Source organism: Chironomus tepperi, unplaced genomic scaffold, assembly GCF_022539635.2.
Source record: "Chironomus tepperi strain 1889 unplaced genomic scaffold, CSIRO-AGI_Ctep_v1 contig_176, whole genome shotgun sequence".
Classification (NCBI taxonomy): Eukaryota; Metazoa; Arthropoda; class Insecta; order Diptera; family Chironomidae; genus Chironomus; species Chironomus tepperi.
Window position 1 is genome coordinate 805,235 of NW_027226298.1, and position 17,468 is coordinate 822,702.

The 17,468-nt window shown below is 30.1% G+C and overlaps 1 protein-coding gene across 4 annotated transcripts in view; it reads left to right on the forward strand.

The window, feature by feature from the left end:
- Pura (Puratrophin-1-like) overlaps nt 1-17,468 on the forward strand; it is a 71,817-nt gene that overhangs the window by 24,151 nt on the left and 30,198 nt on the right. For 3 of the 4 annotated variants that reach the window (XM_070638630.1, XM_070638631.1, XM_070638632.1), the window contains one exon: nt 1,485-1,697. In XM_070638630.1, coding sequence (XP_070494731.1) covers nt 1,485-1,697 — 213 coding nt within the window. Of the gene's footprint in view, nt 1-1,484; nt 1,698-3,763; nt 4,560-17,468 lie in introns of those variants that run through there. The other variant, XM_070638633.1, reaches the window with a different exon arrangement.

Genomic DNA, 17,468 nt, shown 5'->3' on the forward strand with positions numbered 1-17,468 from the left:
AATGAATAGTTATTGGCACGCTCAAAGCACATATGGATATTGAATGATTTTTATTTTACATAAATTTACTTATTTTCGATGAAAGCAGAAATTGATAAATTTAAAATACATCAAGTCTATGTCCAATAAAACTGTTTATTCTGATTTATTTGATTTTTTTTTGTGGTCACTTGTTGGATGGAATTTATGGTTTAGAATTGACTTGGAAGTAGTTTATAGACTATTTTTTATGCGTATATGCCAGCCATAAATCAAGTGCTATTATGTGGTCAATCATTGTTGACTTTACCTAGACAGTGGCTTTTGCTAGATAGTGTCAATGCCTATACGTAGGTATTGCTTAGTCTAGGTCAAATGCTACCACGATACAGCTTTGATCACCTTTCTAATGTCACCTAATTGACACCTCTACTTAAACCTAACCTATAAAATGTTCTACCGCAGCTGCAGCACCTCATAGCCTTAACAAATAAAGCTTTTAAAGTTTCGTCATATTAAGAAATATTTCCTATTAATTTATCCAATAAAATACTTGTAAAATACCTGTTCAATGCATTTAAAAATCAAATCCATCAAACAGTAAAAAAAAATGTGGACATAAAACAAATTTCACCATAAATCCCACGACATAAAATTCTCCGCATAGCATTACATTGTTAACTGTCAAATGCTTTGTAATTTTATTATTTTTACTTATTCATTCCTCACATTATTGATAGAAGCAACAAATAAAAGACCTATAAACAGTGCACTTATAAGTCATTCGGTCATATGAATATAACATTCAATAAGTATGTAGGGAATGTAAGAGAGAAATGGGTCTATGCAATTTGAAAAACCGCACATGTTGTGCATATGCACGTACGTAGTGTAACAGATAGCGAATTTGTAAAGTAAAATGAGAATAATAATCGGAAGATCGAGTAAAAGTGAATTATGCCACTTCGATGAGGTTTTTTTTTGCGAGCAGTGCCAGTGCAAGAGCATTGTTATGTAATAATGAAAAATTATTGCCACAATAACTCCTTATGTACCTTAAATATTATTTTTCATTAAAGAATTTCTGCACACAAAAAAAATATAAAACATTTTTCCTTTCGTAAACGATACAATCGCAAAATCGTGAACTTTGTGATCTAGAAAAATATTATTTTAATGCTGTTAAGCCGGCAATGATTTTTTTTTGTTTGTCGAACATTCTCTGCGCTTGCCTTTCGAAGTCTCTCCAATTAATCTTTGTTGATTTCTTAATTTTTAAAGCTTTGTAAATATATTTTGGATATATTTCGCAAAGAAGTGCTTATAAACTTCAACTGTCATGTTATTAAAGTATGTACGTGTGTGTACATCGAGTGATTTATTTAAATTTTTTGACAGCAATAAAGAGATCTTTCATTCGCACTCTATTGTTCATCATAAATCTCATTTTTTCTTCTCTTAATTTAAAATATAATATTTATTCTTATATATTTATATCTTTGTAGGATTCATGCAGCGTATCAAGTCTCATTGACAAATATTTGGGTCAGCTGTATCCGCTGTATATGGAACACACAAGAGATGTTCTGATACGACAAGCACGCGATATTCTTGTATGTACATTTCATGGTGATCTCACATCATTTGAGGATATATTTTTATCGCCAGCTGCAGTTATTATCGCAAAGATCAAACAAAAGTTTATGGAAGGTGATGCAGTGAGTATTCATTTCACTTACTATAAAGATATATTGTTAAGTCACGAGTAATGTTTGAACTTCGACTATTAATCATCAATTGATATTTTCATTAATAGGCGCATAGACTTAAGCCATACACTTATGGTGTGTGTGTTAAACATGAATAAGCTTTTAAAAAATATTATTGCTTCGTTTCGATGTGCACTATTATAATTTTTGAGGGATAAATAATAATAACAATAAGTAATCTCAATTTTTTCATTACTGGGTCATTTGCATAATAATTCATGAATGAGTGTGAGAGAGCGAGGCTTTTTAATTGTTCAGGTTAAAGAGGTTCGAGCTATAATCTCAATTTTCAACTTTTGACGAAATTACACACAAAAGACCTTTTATGGTACATCACAATTTTTAAAAGCTCTGTTACTTGAACTAATAAACGTACATGAACGTAAAACAATTACATGATATTTCGTCATTTATCACATCGTATTTAAGCTTGAATCATGCACTCTAATGATAGTCTTTTGTATAGATTTATGTAAAAAATGGAAATTGTTTACGTCAAAAAATCTGAGGAATTTCTTGAGAAATTTATTTTATTATTTAAGTAGAGTGTTAATTTAATTTGACTTTTTTTCGGGTGGGATTTTTTTTTGTCCAGGTTTCTGATGAATTTTACTTTGAAGTTAAAGGATTTTTTCGCAATGTATGGTACTTAAATATGAGTGTTTTATGGTTTAATACGATTTTTTATGTGAATTAAGCAGAATTCACTTGTAGAAGAGACAAGATTTAAGTTGATTCGTAGTAGACTTGAGTGGCACTGGCTGCGATTGACCCATTGCATGCCTAGTCATAGCAGAGCTCGAGTCGACTTCAACCATATTGACTTTAAGCTCTGAATTATAGGAATTTGTCATGATATTTCAAGTTTATATCTAGACATACAATCGACTAATCGCTGTCTATTTCTCTCAAGAAGGTAAATCGTTAAAGAAGTAAATTTTGATTTTCTGGATAGGAATTATAAAATTCTATATTAGATATGCGTCTTCTTCTTCTTCTTTGCTGGTCGTACAGATCAATTGACTCTTAAAGCTGGCTCTATCACTGGCTTCCGTCTGCCAATTACCGATGCCAAATGCCATACTTTCTCTATGAGTTCTAACAGCTTCTCTCGATGAGTCTTTGGTTGCCTAATTACCAAAATTTATGCCACCAAATTCAAGTGTTCATATAAAAATCAAAAATTTAAGATTTATTAAAGATTTGTGATAAAGTCCCACGTTCTGCCGATTTATAATCTTAAAAAATGCTTTTGGAATCCATACGTTGCTTCAGAATCTTCAGATTTTTGTACATGTAACCACAAGTTCATTGCGATGAAATGCGAAATATCGCAAATTTGAAGGTCAATTTGCACAAAAGATCATCGCACACATCACAAATAATCTACAATTTAAAAAATAATTTAAAGACATTCTTGTTCTTTCAAATTTATCCAAATTTATCTTCTCTCAAAATTCTAAAGAAATCATAAATTTCCATTAACAATCTACAATCTCAAATATATCAAAATCCTGTTTCTTTACTAACACAAAAAATAAATCTCCCGAAAAATCAACTCCTTTGTCTGCCTCGAAGGAGTCTCACTTCAGACAGATCCAATCGAGTAAAAAATTAATTTATCAAATGACTCATTGAACTGCATTAGGAAATGAAACAAAAAAAGATTCGAAAGAAGAAAAAAAATAAATAAATTTTTATTGTTTGTACGAAAAAAGACAGCAAAGCATAGCGGAAAAAAATGTTGAATGTTTGCCTCAAAAACATTCTGCATGAAACATTCTTAGAATCACCTGATACAACATTCAACATAAAACATTCAACACTTAATGTTGAACAGCTGTAAAACATTCGGTAAAGCAGATTATCTTTAGCAACAACAAGATATTTTTATATGGAAGGGGGAAATTTAATACAAAAAAATTTATGCCGCATGCAGCAAAAGATCATTTTTTGAATAGTTTACACATTATGTTTCTCTCGGTCGTTCGTAGTGTGCAGACGTGTTTTTAATTTTTTTTTGTCGTGCATTTTTTTTATTTTCTTTTAAAAGAAAAAAAAAGTCATTTTTTGTGAAGAGTCAAAAAAGAAGTGAAAGAAGAGGAGAAAAAAAAATTCTTTCTTCTGCCTGCTTTAAAGAGATTCATTTACATTTAATTGTGTAAGCACTTTTCTGAATTGAAAACTGAATGAATTGAAAGAAAAAAAGAAAAAAAAGAGTTTGTTGATGAAATTGACTAGAAATTACACAGAAAAAAGGGAAGAAAGTTAATAAAAATAAATAAATACAAAAAAATTGTGAAGTGATCTTGTGAATGGAATGGAATATAAATTATGATAATCTATAAAAGAATAGAAGAAGAAGAAGAAGAAAAAGTGAATTGAAGGATAAATTATTGGATACAATTTTTTTGATGAATTTTGTGCCTCAAAACATATTGTGCCGCATAAGCAACAACAACAATAATTAGAAGATCGTTAAGAATTTTTGTGAAGATTCTCTGCTGTGTGTGTGTTCTTATAATTAGATGTAAACGAGGAATTTTTGAAAATAATAATAAATTGTAACACGAGAACATACTTTAGTGCACATATCACATTGTGTGGATGTAGAAAAAAATAAATAACAAATATACTGAGTAAGTTATTTTTGGTGGAAAAAAGATTCTTATGTAAAGTGCCTCAGACGTTGACGAGAAAAAATAAAATATTTTTTAAGGAATTTTAACTGCATCGGATTATTTCTGTTGTGTGTGAACTTGTTGACGATATTTTTTGTGTCATAAAACATTTTTTTAATTTTTAAAGTTGGTGAGTGTCTTTTTAATTCCATGAAAAAAATTTTAATTTGACTTAATTGATGAATTATTGTCGTTTTGTGCTCATAAAAGTGACTCAAGCTATTAAGTTTGATGTTGATCTTGTCAATAATGGGATTATTAGTGAGGTCTGAAATAAATTGGAGCAGTGAGGCTGAACTCACATGAGGATTGACCAACTACATGGAGTAGACAGAGTTAATTCTCCAAGGCGTTGAGTAACTGCGTGTCTTGTGAAATTTTTAAGGAATTTTTTGAGATTATTTCGTAATTACGTGTTTGATGATAGCAGAGCAATCAAGCCTCAAATTGATTTTTATCAAGCTTTAGATTGCCTCAGACTAATTTAGTTCTAATGAAGATTTCTCAGAATTTGAGATTTTTTAGGGATATTTGATAAGTGACGTCATGGCTAGGACTTGAATTTTCATATTCTTTTTCCAAATAGACAGAGTTTTAAAGTTTTCTGGATGCGACTTGGCGTCCCTTAAACTCGAGGAATAAGAACCCTTTCACTTGAGCTTGTACTAAGTCGAGTCAGATTTTGTATGGAAAATCGACTCAAGTCGACTCAATTCGAAACAAAATTCTAGTCAACTTCGAGTTCTGCTTGAGTATATAAGATTAGAAACTTAATTTCATGAAATCGTTCAGCCTTAGTCTCTGCATACTTAACCAAAAATGGACGTCACTATCAATTTGCTCCCATCTCATCAATGATTTCATCCAAATATTTAGGGATAATCGCTTCTTAAAAATCTCAAAATTATGAATGATTTGAAAATAGCGAGGGGTAAAATATTTTTGTGTGGTTCAATGAATTTTGATAAATTGTTCGACATCACAAAAACTATGGGTTCAAAAAAAAAAAATATTTTAAAAAGATTCTGACTTTTGATTAATTAGCTCAAGATCGAAATAATGAAGAAAATGTTGAATGCTTGATAAATAGACGGTCGAAAGAATTAATTTTAGGGTTCAAGGTATTAGGTGTCATAATAGCCAGCTAGAAAGGAGAAAAAAGTTTGTCGGCAAGCATCAAAAAAAGGCTTTTTATTCCTCACAATTATCAATCTTGTTAAATTCCTTTTAAACATTCACTCATATCCAAAAATTACATCTTAATTAAATGCATAAAAGCCAAATAAATTAATTTGGGAAACATGCTTATAAATATTCATCAATGAAATTTTAACCATATTATTTTCTTATAATTAAAACATTGAGGGAAATTAAAATTTCTTTTTAATGAGAAATTATAAGAGTTTTTATGCTTAATTTATTGGAGTGATTGATTAAAATGGACACGTTGGTATGAAAATTGGGTGGTAAATTTATTTTATATTAAAAATTCATAATTTTTAACAAGTCAAAATATTTTTGATTGTGGAGATAAAGTTTGTCAAATTTAGGAGAGATCCGGTGTGTAAAAAGACATTAACTGCAGTTCATTAAGACTTTTTTACAATTTTAATTTTTAAGTGGGCTGAAAAATATTTTTGAATTAAATAAAATTTAATGATTTTAAAAGGTTTATTTACTTTCTTAAGTTTTCTGATAAATTGAAATTTTTTTTTAATTTTTGATTTTGAATTTTTTATATTTTTTAAATTTTTAGAATTTTGAATTTTTTAAATTTTTAGAATTTTGAATTTTTAAAAAGTTTCAAATTTTTAGATTTTTGAATTTTTGATTCTAAAAAAATTTCTTTTTTTAAAAAAATTAAATCTTTTAAAATTTTTAAAATTTTTCAATTTTTATATTTTAATAAATATCAAATTTGTAGGCTCTTGAATTTTTGGTTTTTAAGAATTTTTAATTTTTCAATCTTTAAAAATTTTGAAATTTTGATTTTTAAAAATTTAAAATTTTAAAAAATCACTTTATTGTCCTCCAATCTGATTGAAAATTTTCTAAAAATCAAGTTTAAATTGAGATGTAAATTTTAAATTGCTTACATAGAAAATCATGTAAAAATTTGTAATTTACATTTTAAAAACATTTTTTTAGCAATTAACTTCGATAAAATAATTAAAAATGCACCGTTCAATAGCAAAAAACTCAATGATTCTCATTCTATGATCGACAACATGTGTGATTAAATTTCTTACCCTCAGGGGTTTCTATTAAACTAACTGTTTAAAAAATCACAAAGATTGATGAAGTTTTCTGAGAAAAAAAATCTTTCTAATCGTTCCTTTAAATTACAAACAATATTTATTCTCACAGAATCTTTGAACATCATTGAATTCACTGCGTGTACATCCTTAACATTAAAGCAAGGTGTACATGATCATTATCAAGAAGCATCGATAAATCTCAATAAATTTATGTGATAAATATGAAAAAATTTGTAATGTGTAAAAACTTATAATCATAATAATTTAAATATTTATGCAATTTGATGTAGCAGAGAATGAAGAAGATGAAAAATGATTCGACTCATTAGAACCTGAATATGAGATGAATATACCCGATGAAATAATAACGATAAGAACCTCTGTAATATTATCTTGCGTTTTCTCCATTTATTTATATTTAAAAGTAACATGATGTATGCATTTCTCGAAGAATGTTGAGAATTTCTTTATCTTACGCTCACTATCATATTGCAAACAATGTAAAAAGAACCGAGAGTGCGGCGACAAAGAAGCAAGTTTCATTTGCCCTGAAGACATTTGAGAGTGGAAGAAAGTGGCTGACTCTATATAGGCAAAAATAATATTCATTAACTGAGGTAGATGTTGTGTGTGGATTATAAGTTATAAATTATGTTCACAAAAAATAAAAGAAGTAAAACATAAAGGAGTTCAACAAACAAACACTTGACACTGCTAGAAAGAAATATTATTAATAATGTGGAGCTAGATAATTTATGTACCTTTTCTTTCCATTTTTTAACTTGGTCTATCTACTCTTTACTGTGGCATATATTTAGAAAACAAATAAATGAATGAATGTAAATTCTTATGTGTGTACAACTTTGAAGGGAATAACAACAAGAATGTTGAAAGACATATTTTTTTTTGTTTTATTTTTATGAAACTTATTCATTTTTTGCGGAAAAAAAGTTAGAAATTATTGGCAATTTTGAGCGCAGTTCGAAATCTTAAATTTTCAATTTTTGAAAAAGAAATTGAATATTCAAGTTTATTTTACTTTGAAAAAGTTGAGCAAAAGCTTAAAAATCCAATTTAGAAAAGTTAAAAATTGAGTTTAAATTTTAAAAAAATATTGAAAAGTTATTTTAAATTTCAATTTTTGAAATCAAATTTAGTAAAATTTTTTAATGAATCTTAAAAAACTTTCAAATATTCTCAAATATTCAAACTTAAAAATTTCCTAATTTCAAAATAAATTCAATTTTGTTAAAAACAAAAAAAAATAATTTTAAACACAAGATTTTAAATTTTAACAAAACATAAAAGCTTTCTTGAAAAATTAGGTATAATAAGATTTTTTTAATTTTCTAGAAATTTTTCAATCAAATTCAGCTCTCAAAATTTAAAAATATTTCAAAATTTCAAAAATTTAAACAAAATTAAAGATTCCAAAAATTTAAAAATTCAAAATTTGATTAAAAACTCAAAATTTAAAAAAGAAGAACTTTTAGAAACTTTTAAAAACGTATTAAAATTCCATCTCAGCTAGATGATCAGCAACAATACAAAAATTTTTAAAATTCATTCATAATTTCATCCAGCCACAAAAGTCATTCCATTCATCAACCATCAAACACACATGCTGATTCGCGAAAAAAATTTCCGCTAAAAGCAATTTTCGTCATGACATTGCAATGACTTGAAGGTTTTCATTTCTCTTCCAATTCCGCTCCTTTACATTTTACTCAAAAATGCGTGAAGTTACATTAAAAATAGAAAATGCATTCTAGATTGCCTTAAAATTTATGCTCAAACATACAACATACATATGTATACGGTTTATTAATAAATGCATAAATTATATCTTATGGAGACGACGGAGGAAAGTCAAATATCTCCATCTTTTATGCTGTGCCTCAGCCGTATGAGCCGTCTCTATTTTCACTCTCATCTGTACGCACTTCAAAGGTTTACACTAGATGTATTTATGTAGATATGCATTGGAGGAAATTTGCTTGTTTAATGTGTACTTTTTGTTGTTTATTTAACTCGAAAAATAACTTTTCTTTTTATTTCAATTTCGCTTTCAATAATTCATTTATTTCTCAAATATATAAAATGCTATCTGCTGTATTTCGATGACTAAATGCGCATTGCAATGTGTGTAATTTTTATTTTATATATTTCTCAAACTAACAATAAGCCCACATGTGGTGATTATTGACAACATAAAGAATAAAAATATTGAAAATTAAATTTAAAAAATTCCACAAAAAAATGAATTTTTAAGTTTTGTGATGTATAATTTATTGGTTGTGCTAATGTGCTGGGTATGGTGAATGTTGAGGCTTTTGGTTAGAAATTTTGTGGACTTCAAGGGTTGGGGACATGATTAATATTTGAAATCTAAATTAAAAGTTCAAATTATTTTGTTAAACTTTGAATTTTCTTAAGAATTTCGGTTGTGCTGATGTAAATCTTAATCAAAACATTTCCAAGGAATTCCATCACATAAACCAGTGGTGGACAACCTTTCGAATTTCACAGCACAGCTTGAAGATAAGCCTCGACAGAAACATCACAAAACATACGATTCATAACATTTCCAACAGTTTTAAGCAACACACTAGTGTCCCGCAGCTCACAGGTTGCCCACCACCGACATAATCTAAACATCACCTCCCACAATAATCTGTAGGTTAGCAAAATATTTGAAATAATCTTCAATAAACAAACCAATTCCAATAAATTTAGTCTAGAAAATTATTTTCATTTCCAAAAACCCTTGAAAAAAAATTCCCATTCCCATTCATCATCTCAGGAATTCCATTGCCATTCGAGTAATATTTTAAGAATATGCGAAATAAAAATTTATTTTTCCGAAATTTATTTCCTTCCTTTACAAGTTGACGACAAGCATGTATGATGATGCTTATTTCGATTTATGTTCAATAATAATAAAAAATATTTATGCTTTAGCATCTTTTTTTGTTGTTGCTGTGAGTAGGCATCAAAAATTAATAGCTTCATGCATGTTTTTAAAGGAGAAGAAAAAAAAAATGAAAATAAATTAATTTATCGTTTGTTGCACATAGTGTGAACTGAAGAGACTTAATACGAAGAACGAAAATGTACGCTGGCGTCAATATGTATATTCATGCTGCATAGTTTTTTTTTTGAGAATTTGATATGCATAAAAATATCATCATGTCGTCGCTTTCTTGAGAAACGATTTGTTTTATGGGCTCAGCGAATTTTTAGTTTGAATCACTGCCTTGTTAGGGATTGTGCGGGGATGATGTGAGTCATGGAGACACTAGATAGCGTCTAGGCACTCGACCCTAGGATGCTTGATACTAAGACACTAAGACACTAAGCCACCAAGCCACCAAGCCACTAAGACACTAAGACACTAAGACACTAAGACACTAAAGCATTAAGACACCAAGACACCAAAACACTAAGACACCAAGTCACTGAGACACCAGGGTTGCTCAGAGATTTGACAAAAAAGACGTCGATTTATGTCAATCCATGTTCATGCCCAATCCCTACACTCATTCCCCAAAATATCCCTTTCCAGCCTACATCCCCTAATACCTGACATCATTACCAATTGGCCCTCTAAGTTCATAACTTATATTTTTATTTTTATACATACTTTTTTTTTTTGAAAAATGAGCTCGCTGGGAGGAAAGAAAACTTGACTAGTAAAGAGATATTGATGAGATGCTGTTGATGTTATGCAGTCAGCGAAAAAACTTTCAATTTCATTCAAGAATTATCAAACATTTCCATATCGTGATTTTCTTTTCATTTCAATTAATTAATTGCACAAAAAATATGCAACATTTTTGTACATTTGTGGATTAAGCAAGCAAGCTGCAACAGTAGCAAGTAAGGAAGAAAATGAAAAAAGTCAAATGTCCATAGGTCATACAAAAAAAATTGATACAATGATAGTGATTTTAATGGCAATATGCAAACAAATACAAAGAAGCTACTGCCATTGATGGAGAACAAAAGAGAAGAAAATTTCACTTCACAAATGTTGAGCTTGTGCATCGTGTTGATTTATTGATGACTGTTTTTTGTTTGCACATTTTGAAATGTTTTAAAACGCCTATTGATTAATGAGCATCATGCTCATCATGTTCATTCTCTTTCTTTCTATTCCATCTCATTCCATTTCACTATTTTATAACAATTAATGAAGATTTGTGTGCTGTGTTGGAATTCTAACAGAACTGGCTAGATGCATGACGTGTAGACTAAACTGATTTGATTGAGAATGTTGAGTAATCGAGTTGTGTGATGTATTTTGGAGAGTCTGATAATTTCGAAATGTTTTGCTTCTATTTGAATAAATTTCTAGTCCATATCAGCATATTATTTCGCTTAGATTTGTTTTTATTATCATGATGAGATGGATTTTTTCGAGAAGTTAATCTAGTTAAATGCTGTAAGAGAATATCTAGAGCATTCCCGAGTATACAAAGAGCGTGCTCAGTTTTGTGAGCACGCTTCTGAGCATGCTCAAATTCATCGTTTTACGTGCTCACCTTAGCATGCTCAACTGAGCACGCTCATGAGCACACTCTGAATGTGCTCTCGAAAAATATAAAATTTTTTTGAGCGTGCTCAGGTGAGCACGTTCAACTGAGCATGCTCATGAGCATACTCAAAATCAAAATGTTGATGTACTCACCTGAGCACACTACTGAGCATGCTCTTGAGCACATCTTAAGCATGCTCATGCAAAATGGCATTTTAAGTATTAGCATGCTCATCTGAGCATACTCTTGAGCATGCTCATGAGCACATTCTGTGCATGCTCATGCATTATGTCAAATTTAATTTTAACATGCTCACCTGAGCACATCGTTGAGCATGCTCATGAGCACATTCTGAGCATACTCATGTATTATACCATATTTAATTTTAACATGCTCACCTGAGCACATCGTTGAGCATGCTCAAGAGCACATCCTGAGCACAACGTGGAAATGTGGCTTATGAAATTTTAACATGCTCACCTGAGCACATCGTTGAGCATGCTCAAGAGCACATCCTGAGCACAACGTGGAAATGTGGTTTATGAAATTTCAGCGTGCTCACCTGAGCACATCGTTGAGTATGCTCAAGAGCACATCCTGAGCACAACGTGGAAATGTGGCTTATGAAATTTTAACATGCTCACCTGAGCACATCGTTGAGCATGCTCAAGAGCACATCCTGAGCACAACGTGGAAATGTGGCTTATGAAATTTTAACATGCTCACCTGAGCACATCGTTGAGCATGCTCAAGAGCACATCCTGAGCACAACAAGAAAATGTAGTTTATGAAATTTTAACATGCTCACCTGAGCACATCGTTGAGCATGCTCAAGAGCACATCCTGAGCACAGCGTGGAAATGTAGTTTATAAAATTTTAACATGCTCACCTGAGCACATCGTTGTGCATGCTCAAGAGCACATCCTGAGAACAACAAGAAAATGTAGTTTATGAAATTTTAACATGCTCACCTGAGCACATCGTTGAGCATGCTCAAGAGCACATCCTGAGCACAACAAGAAAATGTGGAAAATCTTGGAAAAATCTATGAAAATTATCCACCTGAAAATACAGTGAAACACCGAAAAAAATAGCCAAAAAACTTTTAAAATTAATCAGTAAAATACATAACATTTATATATGGTTTTTGCCAAATATAAATTATTAGGTAAAATACAGCGGTGGCGTAATGGTTAAGGCGATGGTCTCATTTAGCAACGAAGCGGTCTCAGGTTCGAATCCAGGTAAAAGCGAAATTTTCTAACTTTGGTTTTTTCAGATTATTAATTAAACAGAATTTATTACAAACACATTTTCTAATAGAACTAATATTATATGATTAAAAAAGTACATTCTCTCTCTCTCCTTCCATAAGTGAAAATTAATTAATTTTTTTTAAATTTTGCATATTTATGCATGCTTAGTGAGCACGCTCTAGAGCATACTCAATGAGTGTGCTCTTGAGTATGCTCATTGAGCATGCTCCTAAGTATGCTCTGAGCATGCTCAACTTTATGTCACATGACACTTTTCAAAAAATGTCTCATGTCACACCACATTCTAGAGCATGCTCACGATGTGCTCTGAGCACGTTAAAAGAGCATGCTCTCTGAGCGTGCTCAGAAGCGTAAAGTAGTGACATCAGGTTTTGTATGAAAGAGCATGCTCACACTAGCGTGCTCAGCGAAAATTTGAGCATGCTCTTAGCGTGCTCTTTATACACTCGGGATTGTTATTGTTTATGGTTTTAAATGTCATTTATAACATAGATTAGATGTTTAATGAATATAGTGTTGCAATGCACAACTAGATTATTGCTTTACATTTGAATCTAGTTTAGTGACAATATTTAGGTCTGTTATCTTTAAAGGAGGCTAGAAAATTCATTTGCTGACTTAAGTAGTGCTTAGATTTAGGTAAAATCTAGTTCAATTGGACCTTTCCCAGCAATATAAAAGAAGAAGGCTGTGTCATGGAGCTGTAAAGGCTTTGTCTTCATTAGGATGTCATATGGCAGCTTCCATGTGGAATTCAAATGACTGTTATATGACATTCACATGTAGTGTCTTCCATTTGGTGCTAATTAAGGAGGTTTGAGTCTTAAAAGGTCCTTGTTAGAGCCTGCTTCATTTGTGTCGGATTAAGTGCTTTAAATGAATTAAGGAAATAAATTAAGAGCTCTAGATTGTCACACAGTAGTTAATATATTCCCAGAAAAGACTTAAAACCCGTTCTTGATCATCCTCAAATCAGAGTGTCTCATATTAACCTTATTAAAAATAAAGCCTAACAGAAATTCATTCAGTTACTTTCATGTCCAAGGATGCATCTCATAACTTCACATTTACATGCATGAACTCATTAAAACGATCTCAATAGCTCATTAATAGCCCTCAAAAGAATTTCAATAACACAATATCAGCCATCAAAAGGCACCGACCAAGAATAAATGCATCGCATTCCATCGACCCGTTCCAAGAAATTTGCCCAGCTTAAAAGAAGTTTAACAAAACAAAGTCTTGAATATCATCAAATGTTATTTTACATTTCTATTGAAATCAAAAGTGTTTTTCTTTCGTTTCCATTTTTATTATACTGCATTAATAGTCGAGAGCAATATGCTCACATTCGACATCCAAATCAAAGTTTTAGAGCGCGATGAGAAACGGCTATATAAGTGGGACAAGTCATTCTTCATCAAGACTCATTTTTATCAAATAAATTTCATCTCTCTTACAAAATTGGTTTCTGATTTCTCAGTAAAATGTTTTTATTATTGTAGCATTTAACAAGATGCGTCTTGTTCATTACTCATAGTGCGTTAATATTTCCGATGCGAGTATGATATCCATGCTACGATAAAAGAATCATAATTTATATAGTTTTTTTTTTTAAATCCATCATCATCGTATGCTTACCCCGTACACAGCACATTATGAAATTTTATACTATGAGCACGTAATGAGAGGCTTAAGATAAGTGTAGTGAATGAGTAGAAGCTTTTTTTTTCGTTGGTGATTGAGGAAATAAAAGGAAATAATAATAATTCAGCTGATACTGAAAAAAGTCTTTTGAAAGAGTATTTCGAGGGAATGACACTTTGGATTATGATTAAATAATCTGTAATTGGAGACTGATGAATGAAAAAAGAAAAATTGGAAGCTAGTCGAGTGGAAGGTATTATTATATTTTTATTGCATAAGTGTCATTTTATATTTGAAGATTTCATCATCGGTGGTTTTTTCCTCCTGTCAATGATGATGTATTGATGTTGTGGTGGTTCTTGTGGGGTTTGGTGGAATTTCCAATGGAATTTGGTTTGTGGATAGTTAATGAAATGAGGAAATAGATCAATTGCATAAGCTTTCATTGAAGAATGTTAAGACAGCAGCGAAAATCTGCATTATTGAGCTACGCATGCAGTTTTAGAGATGTAGGCTATCAACAAGTGGTTAAGCATCAAGACATCTAAAGCAATCAAGAAGAATGCTGTTAAGGACATAAATTCTCAGAAGGAACTCAAATTATTCTGTTGAGAACTCCCCACGACATCGATTCAATGACGCATGAACATTCTAGACATGCAATCCCATACAATGTGTTTAAAAGTCAAGCATTATAGTCAATAACGTGAATTCAGCCTACATTCCAACATTAATTACTAATTTTCACATCTAATTCATTGCACAACCTCCCAATGTCGTGAGATGTTTACATAAATATCGAGTTCTTATCCCTTGGATCTTAAGATTTTTACCGCGTAACATAAAAATTCATTTTTTTTAATCGTGTTTATTTTCAATAAAGTCACGGGGATTATTTTTCCTTCTCTGTTTACCATTTTCAACGCCATTAAATCCAGTAATCGATTATATCAGAGTAAATAAAAGGCATTTTCATATGAATGGGCATCACACATTGAGCGCCAATCGATTAAAATATTGCTTGTTGCTGCAGCAGTACATTGAACATATTTTCTTTTTTTTATATTGCGTGTAATCTATAAAAAATCTTTATTTCTTTATTTTCCCATTGAGTTTGGTGACAATTGAAAGTGCAGCAAAAGAATGCTGCATTACACAGCATGTGTATGTATGCAATTTCAATAGAGCAACTTGTCGGCATTCTCTTCTGCTTACGTTTTATTTTATTTATCAACTTCTCGTCTCCTTTAATTAAATGAACAAGCTTTGATTACCTAACTTTTTTTGTCCATATCAATAACATAAAATCTCCTCTGAAATCTCATTTTCCTTCTCTTTTATGCTGCAATAATGATCATCGTACACACTTACTTTCGCGAAATAAATAAAATGAGATAATAAACACCAACCAATTATTACTATTAAGTCTCCTGTCTTGTGTGAACAATCTCATACGATATAGAATAAATTGAGACTACTCGACAATGGTGGCTCGTTAACTGTAGTTTTTTTTTCGCTTCTCTTTTCGTTTTTTTTTTCAATTTCCATTATTGTTCTTTCTTCCATGTTACGTAAAAAGAGAGAAAAAGAAACATAACTAAAGTATAAAGATCGTTAATAAGTTTATTAATTTTACCCCGTTTACCCAGAAAAATGCTAATGACAGAGACATACAGTAAGAAAATAAAAATCTCTTCAATTAAATACAAATCTTTTATTCTTTTTATTCATTTTTTATTTATTTCATTCGCTACTAGTGTAACTGCTGCTGTTGCTGTTTATTTCCGAAGAAAAAGATTTAATGAAGTGAAATTGATATTAGTGAGAAGTCAGGGATGGGATGAGATGAGTTATAGTTTCTAATTTAATGGAAATTATGAATTTTTGAAATTTTATGAAGTATTTAAAATTCAATAAAATTTGAAATTAAAGTTTGAATTCAAACTCTAAAATTTATTTGAAATTTGAATTTATAAACTCATTTTGAATTTTATAAACTTTTAAATTTGCATAAAATTTAATATTTTCGTTGAATTTTATAAATTTTCATGTAAAATTTTAAAGTTAATTTGAGTTTTCAATTTTTAAAATTTGAAGTTTTTGAATTTCGATGAAAATTAAATTATTTGAAAATTCCAAATTCTTTTGGAATTTTAAATTTTAAAAAATTTAGAATTTCAATTTTTTTGTCTATCAGACTTTTAAATTCTATCAAACTTCATAAAATTCAAAATCTTTTAAAATTTTCAATTTTTATTCAAAATTTCATTTTTTTAAATCAAATTAAAGTTCATAAATTTCAAAAAACTCTCTCAAATACTGAACAATTAAACCTTACAATTGAATATCATACCTCCATCCTGTCCCATACATTGTATGAATCAAGAACTAAATGTGCCAATTTCGCAGAAAGGAACGAGAATTCCACAAAACAAAACAAAAGAGCACGAACGAAGAGATTAGTTATGACAGTTTTGCACTGATTTTATTAAACTTGATATGTCATAACAAAATATCAAGAAGTAAATTGTTCAATCTAGCTCAGAGGTGTATGAATTATGTTGTAAATAGCCTGAGAAATAGAAGAAAAAATATAATTCAGTGTCATAAAAAAAAGTATGTGTAGAATAGCTGAAAGTTATTTATTGTTCATTTAAATTCTTTTCTTGAATGGATAGTGAGAATAATTGTAAGAAATTCCATTCATTGATACTCGAACTGTTCAGTGAATAGGGAGAAATTTTAACTCGTTAATTTGATGACATTTTTTTCATATTTCTTGAGTTGTTAATGCAGCTGAAACAATCGTTCTTTTGTTGTTATTGTGGCATGATTTGTTATCTTTTTTGACACGACTTAATTGGAGAAATTTGATGATTTAGGTCTGAGATACATACCTGTAATATTATGGTTGTCATAGACTTTTGTGTCTAATTTTTAATTAAGAGTTTTGTTTTTTGAGATTTTAAAGTTACAAAATGTTAAGTTTAGCTGAATTTTTCCATATTTGACTTGAAGTTAAATGAATTATTCAAGAATTTTGATTATTTCCATATTTTACCCATATTTTGACCAGCTTTCCTAGCAACTGAGTTTCGATTAGAATCAGAGCTCGAAGTCGACTTGATTTGTATATAGAGTTTGAGTCGAATCGATTCAAGTCGAATTTTAAATACAATTTCCGAGTCGACTTCGAACTCTGGTTGGTATACTGGCTGATTCATCCAAATTTGACCTAAATCTAAGCTTTCTTATAGAAAATTCTATCTGAAGTTGATCAAATTCTTGATTAAATCTAAGCAAAATCCAAATTATTCA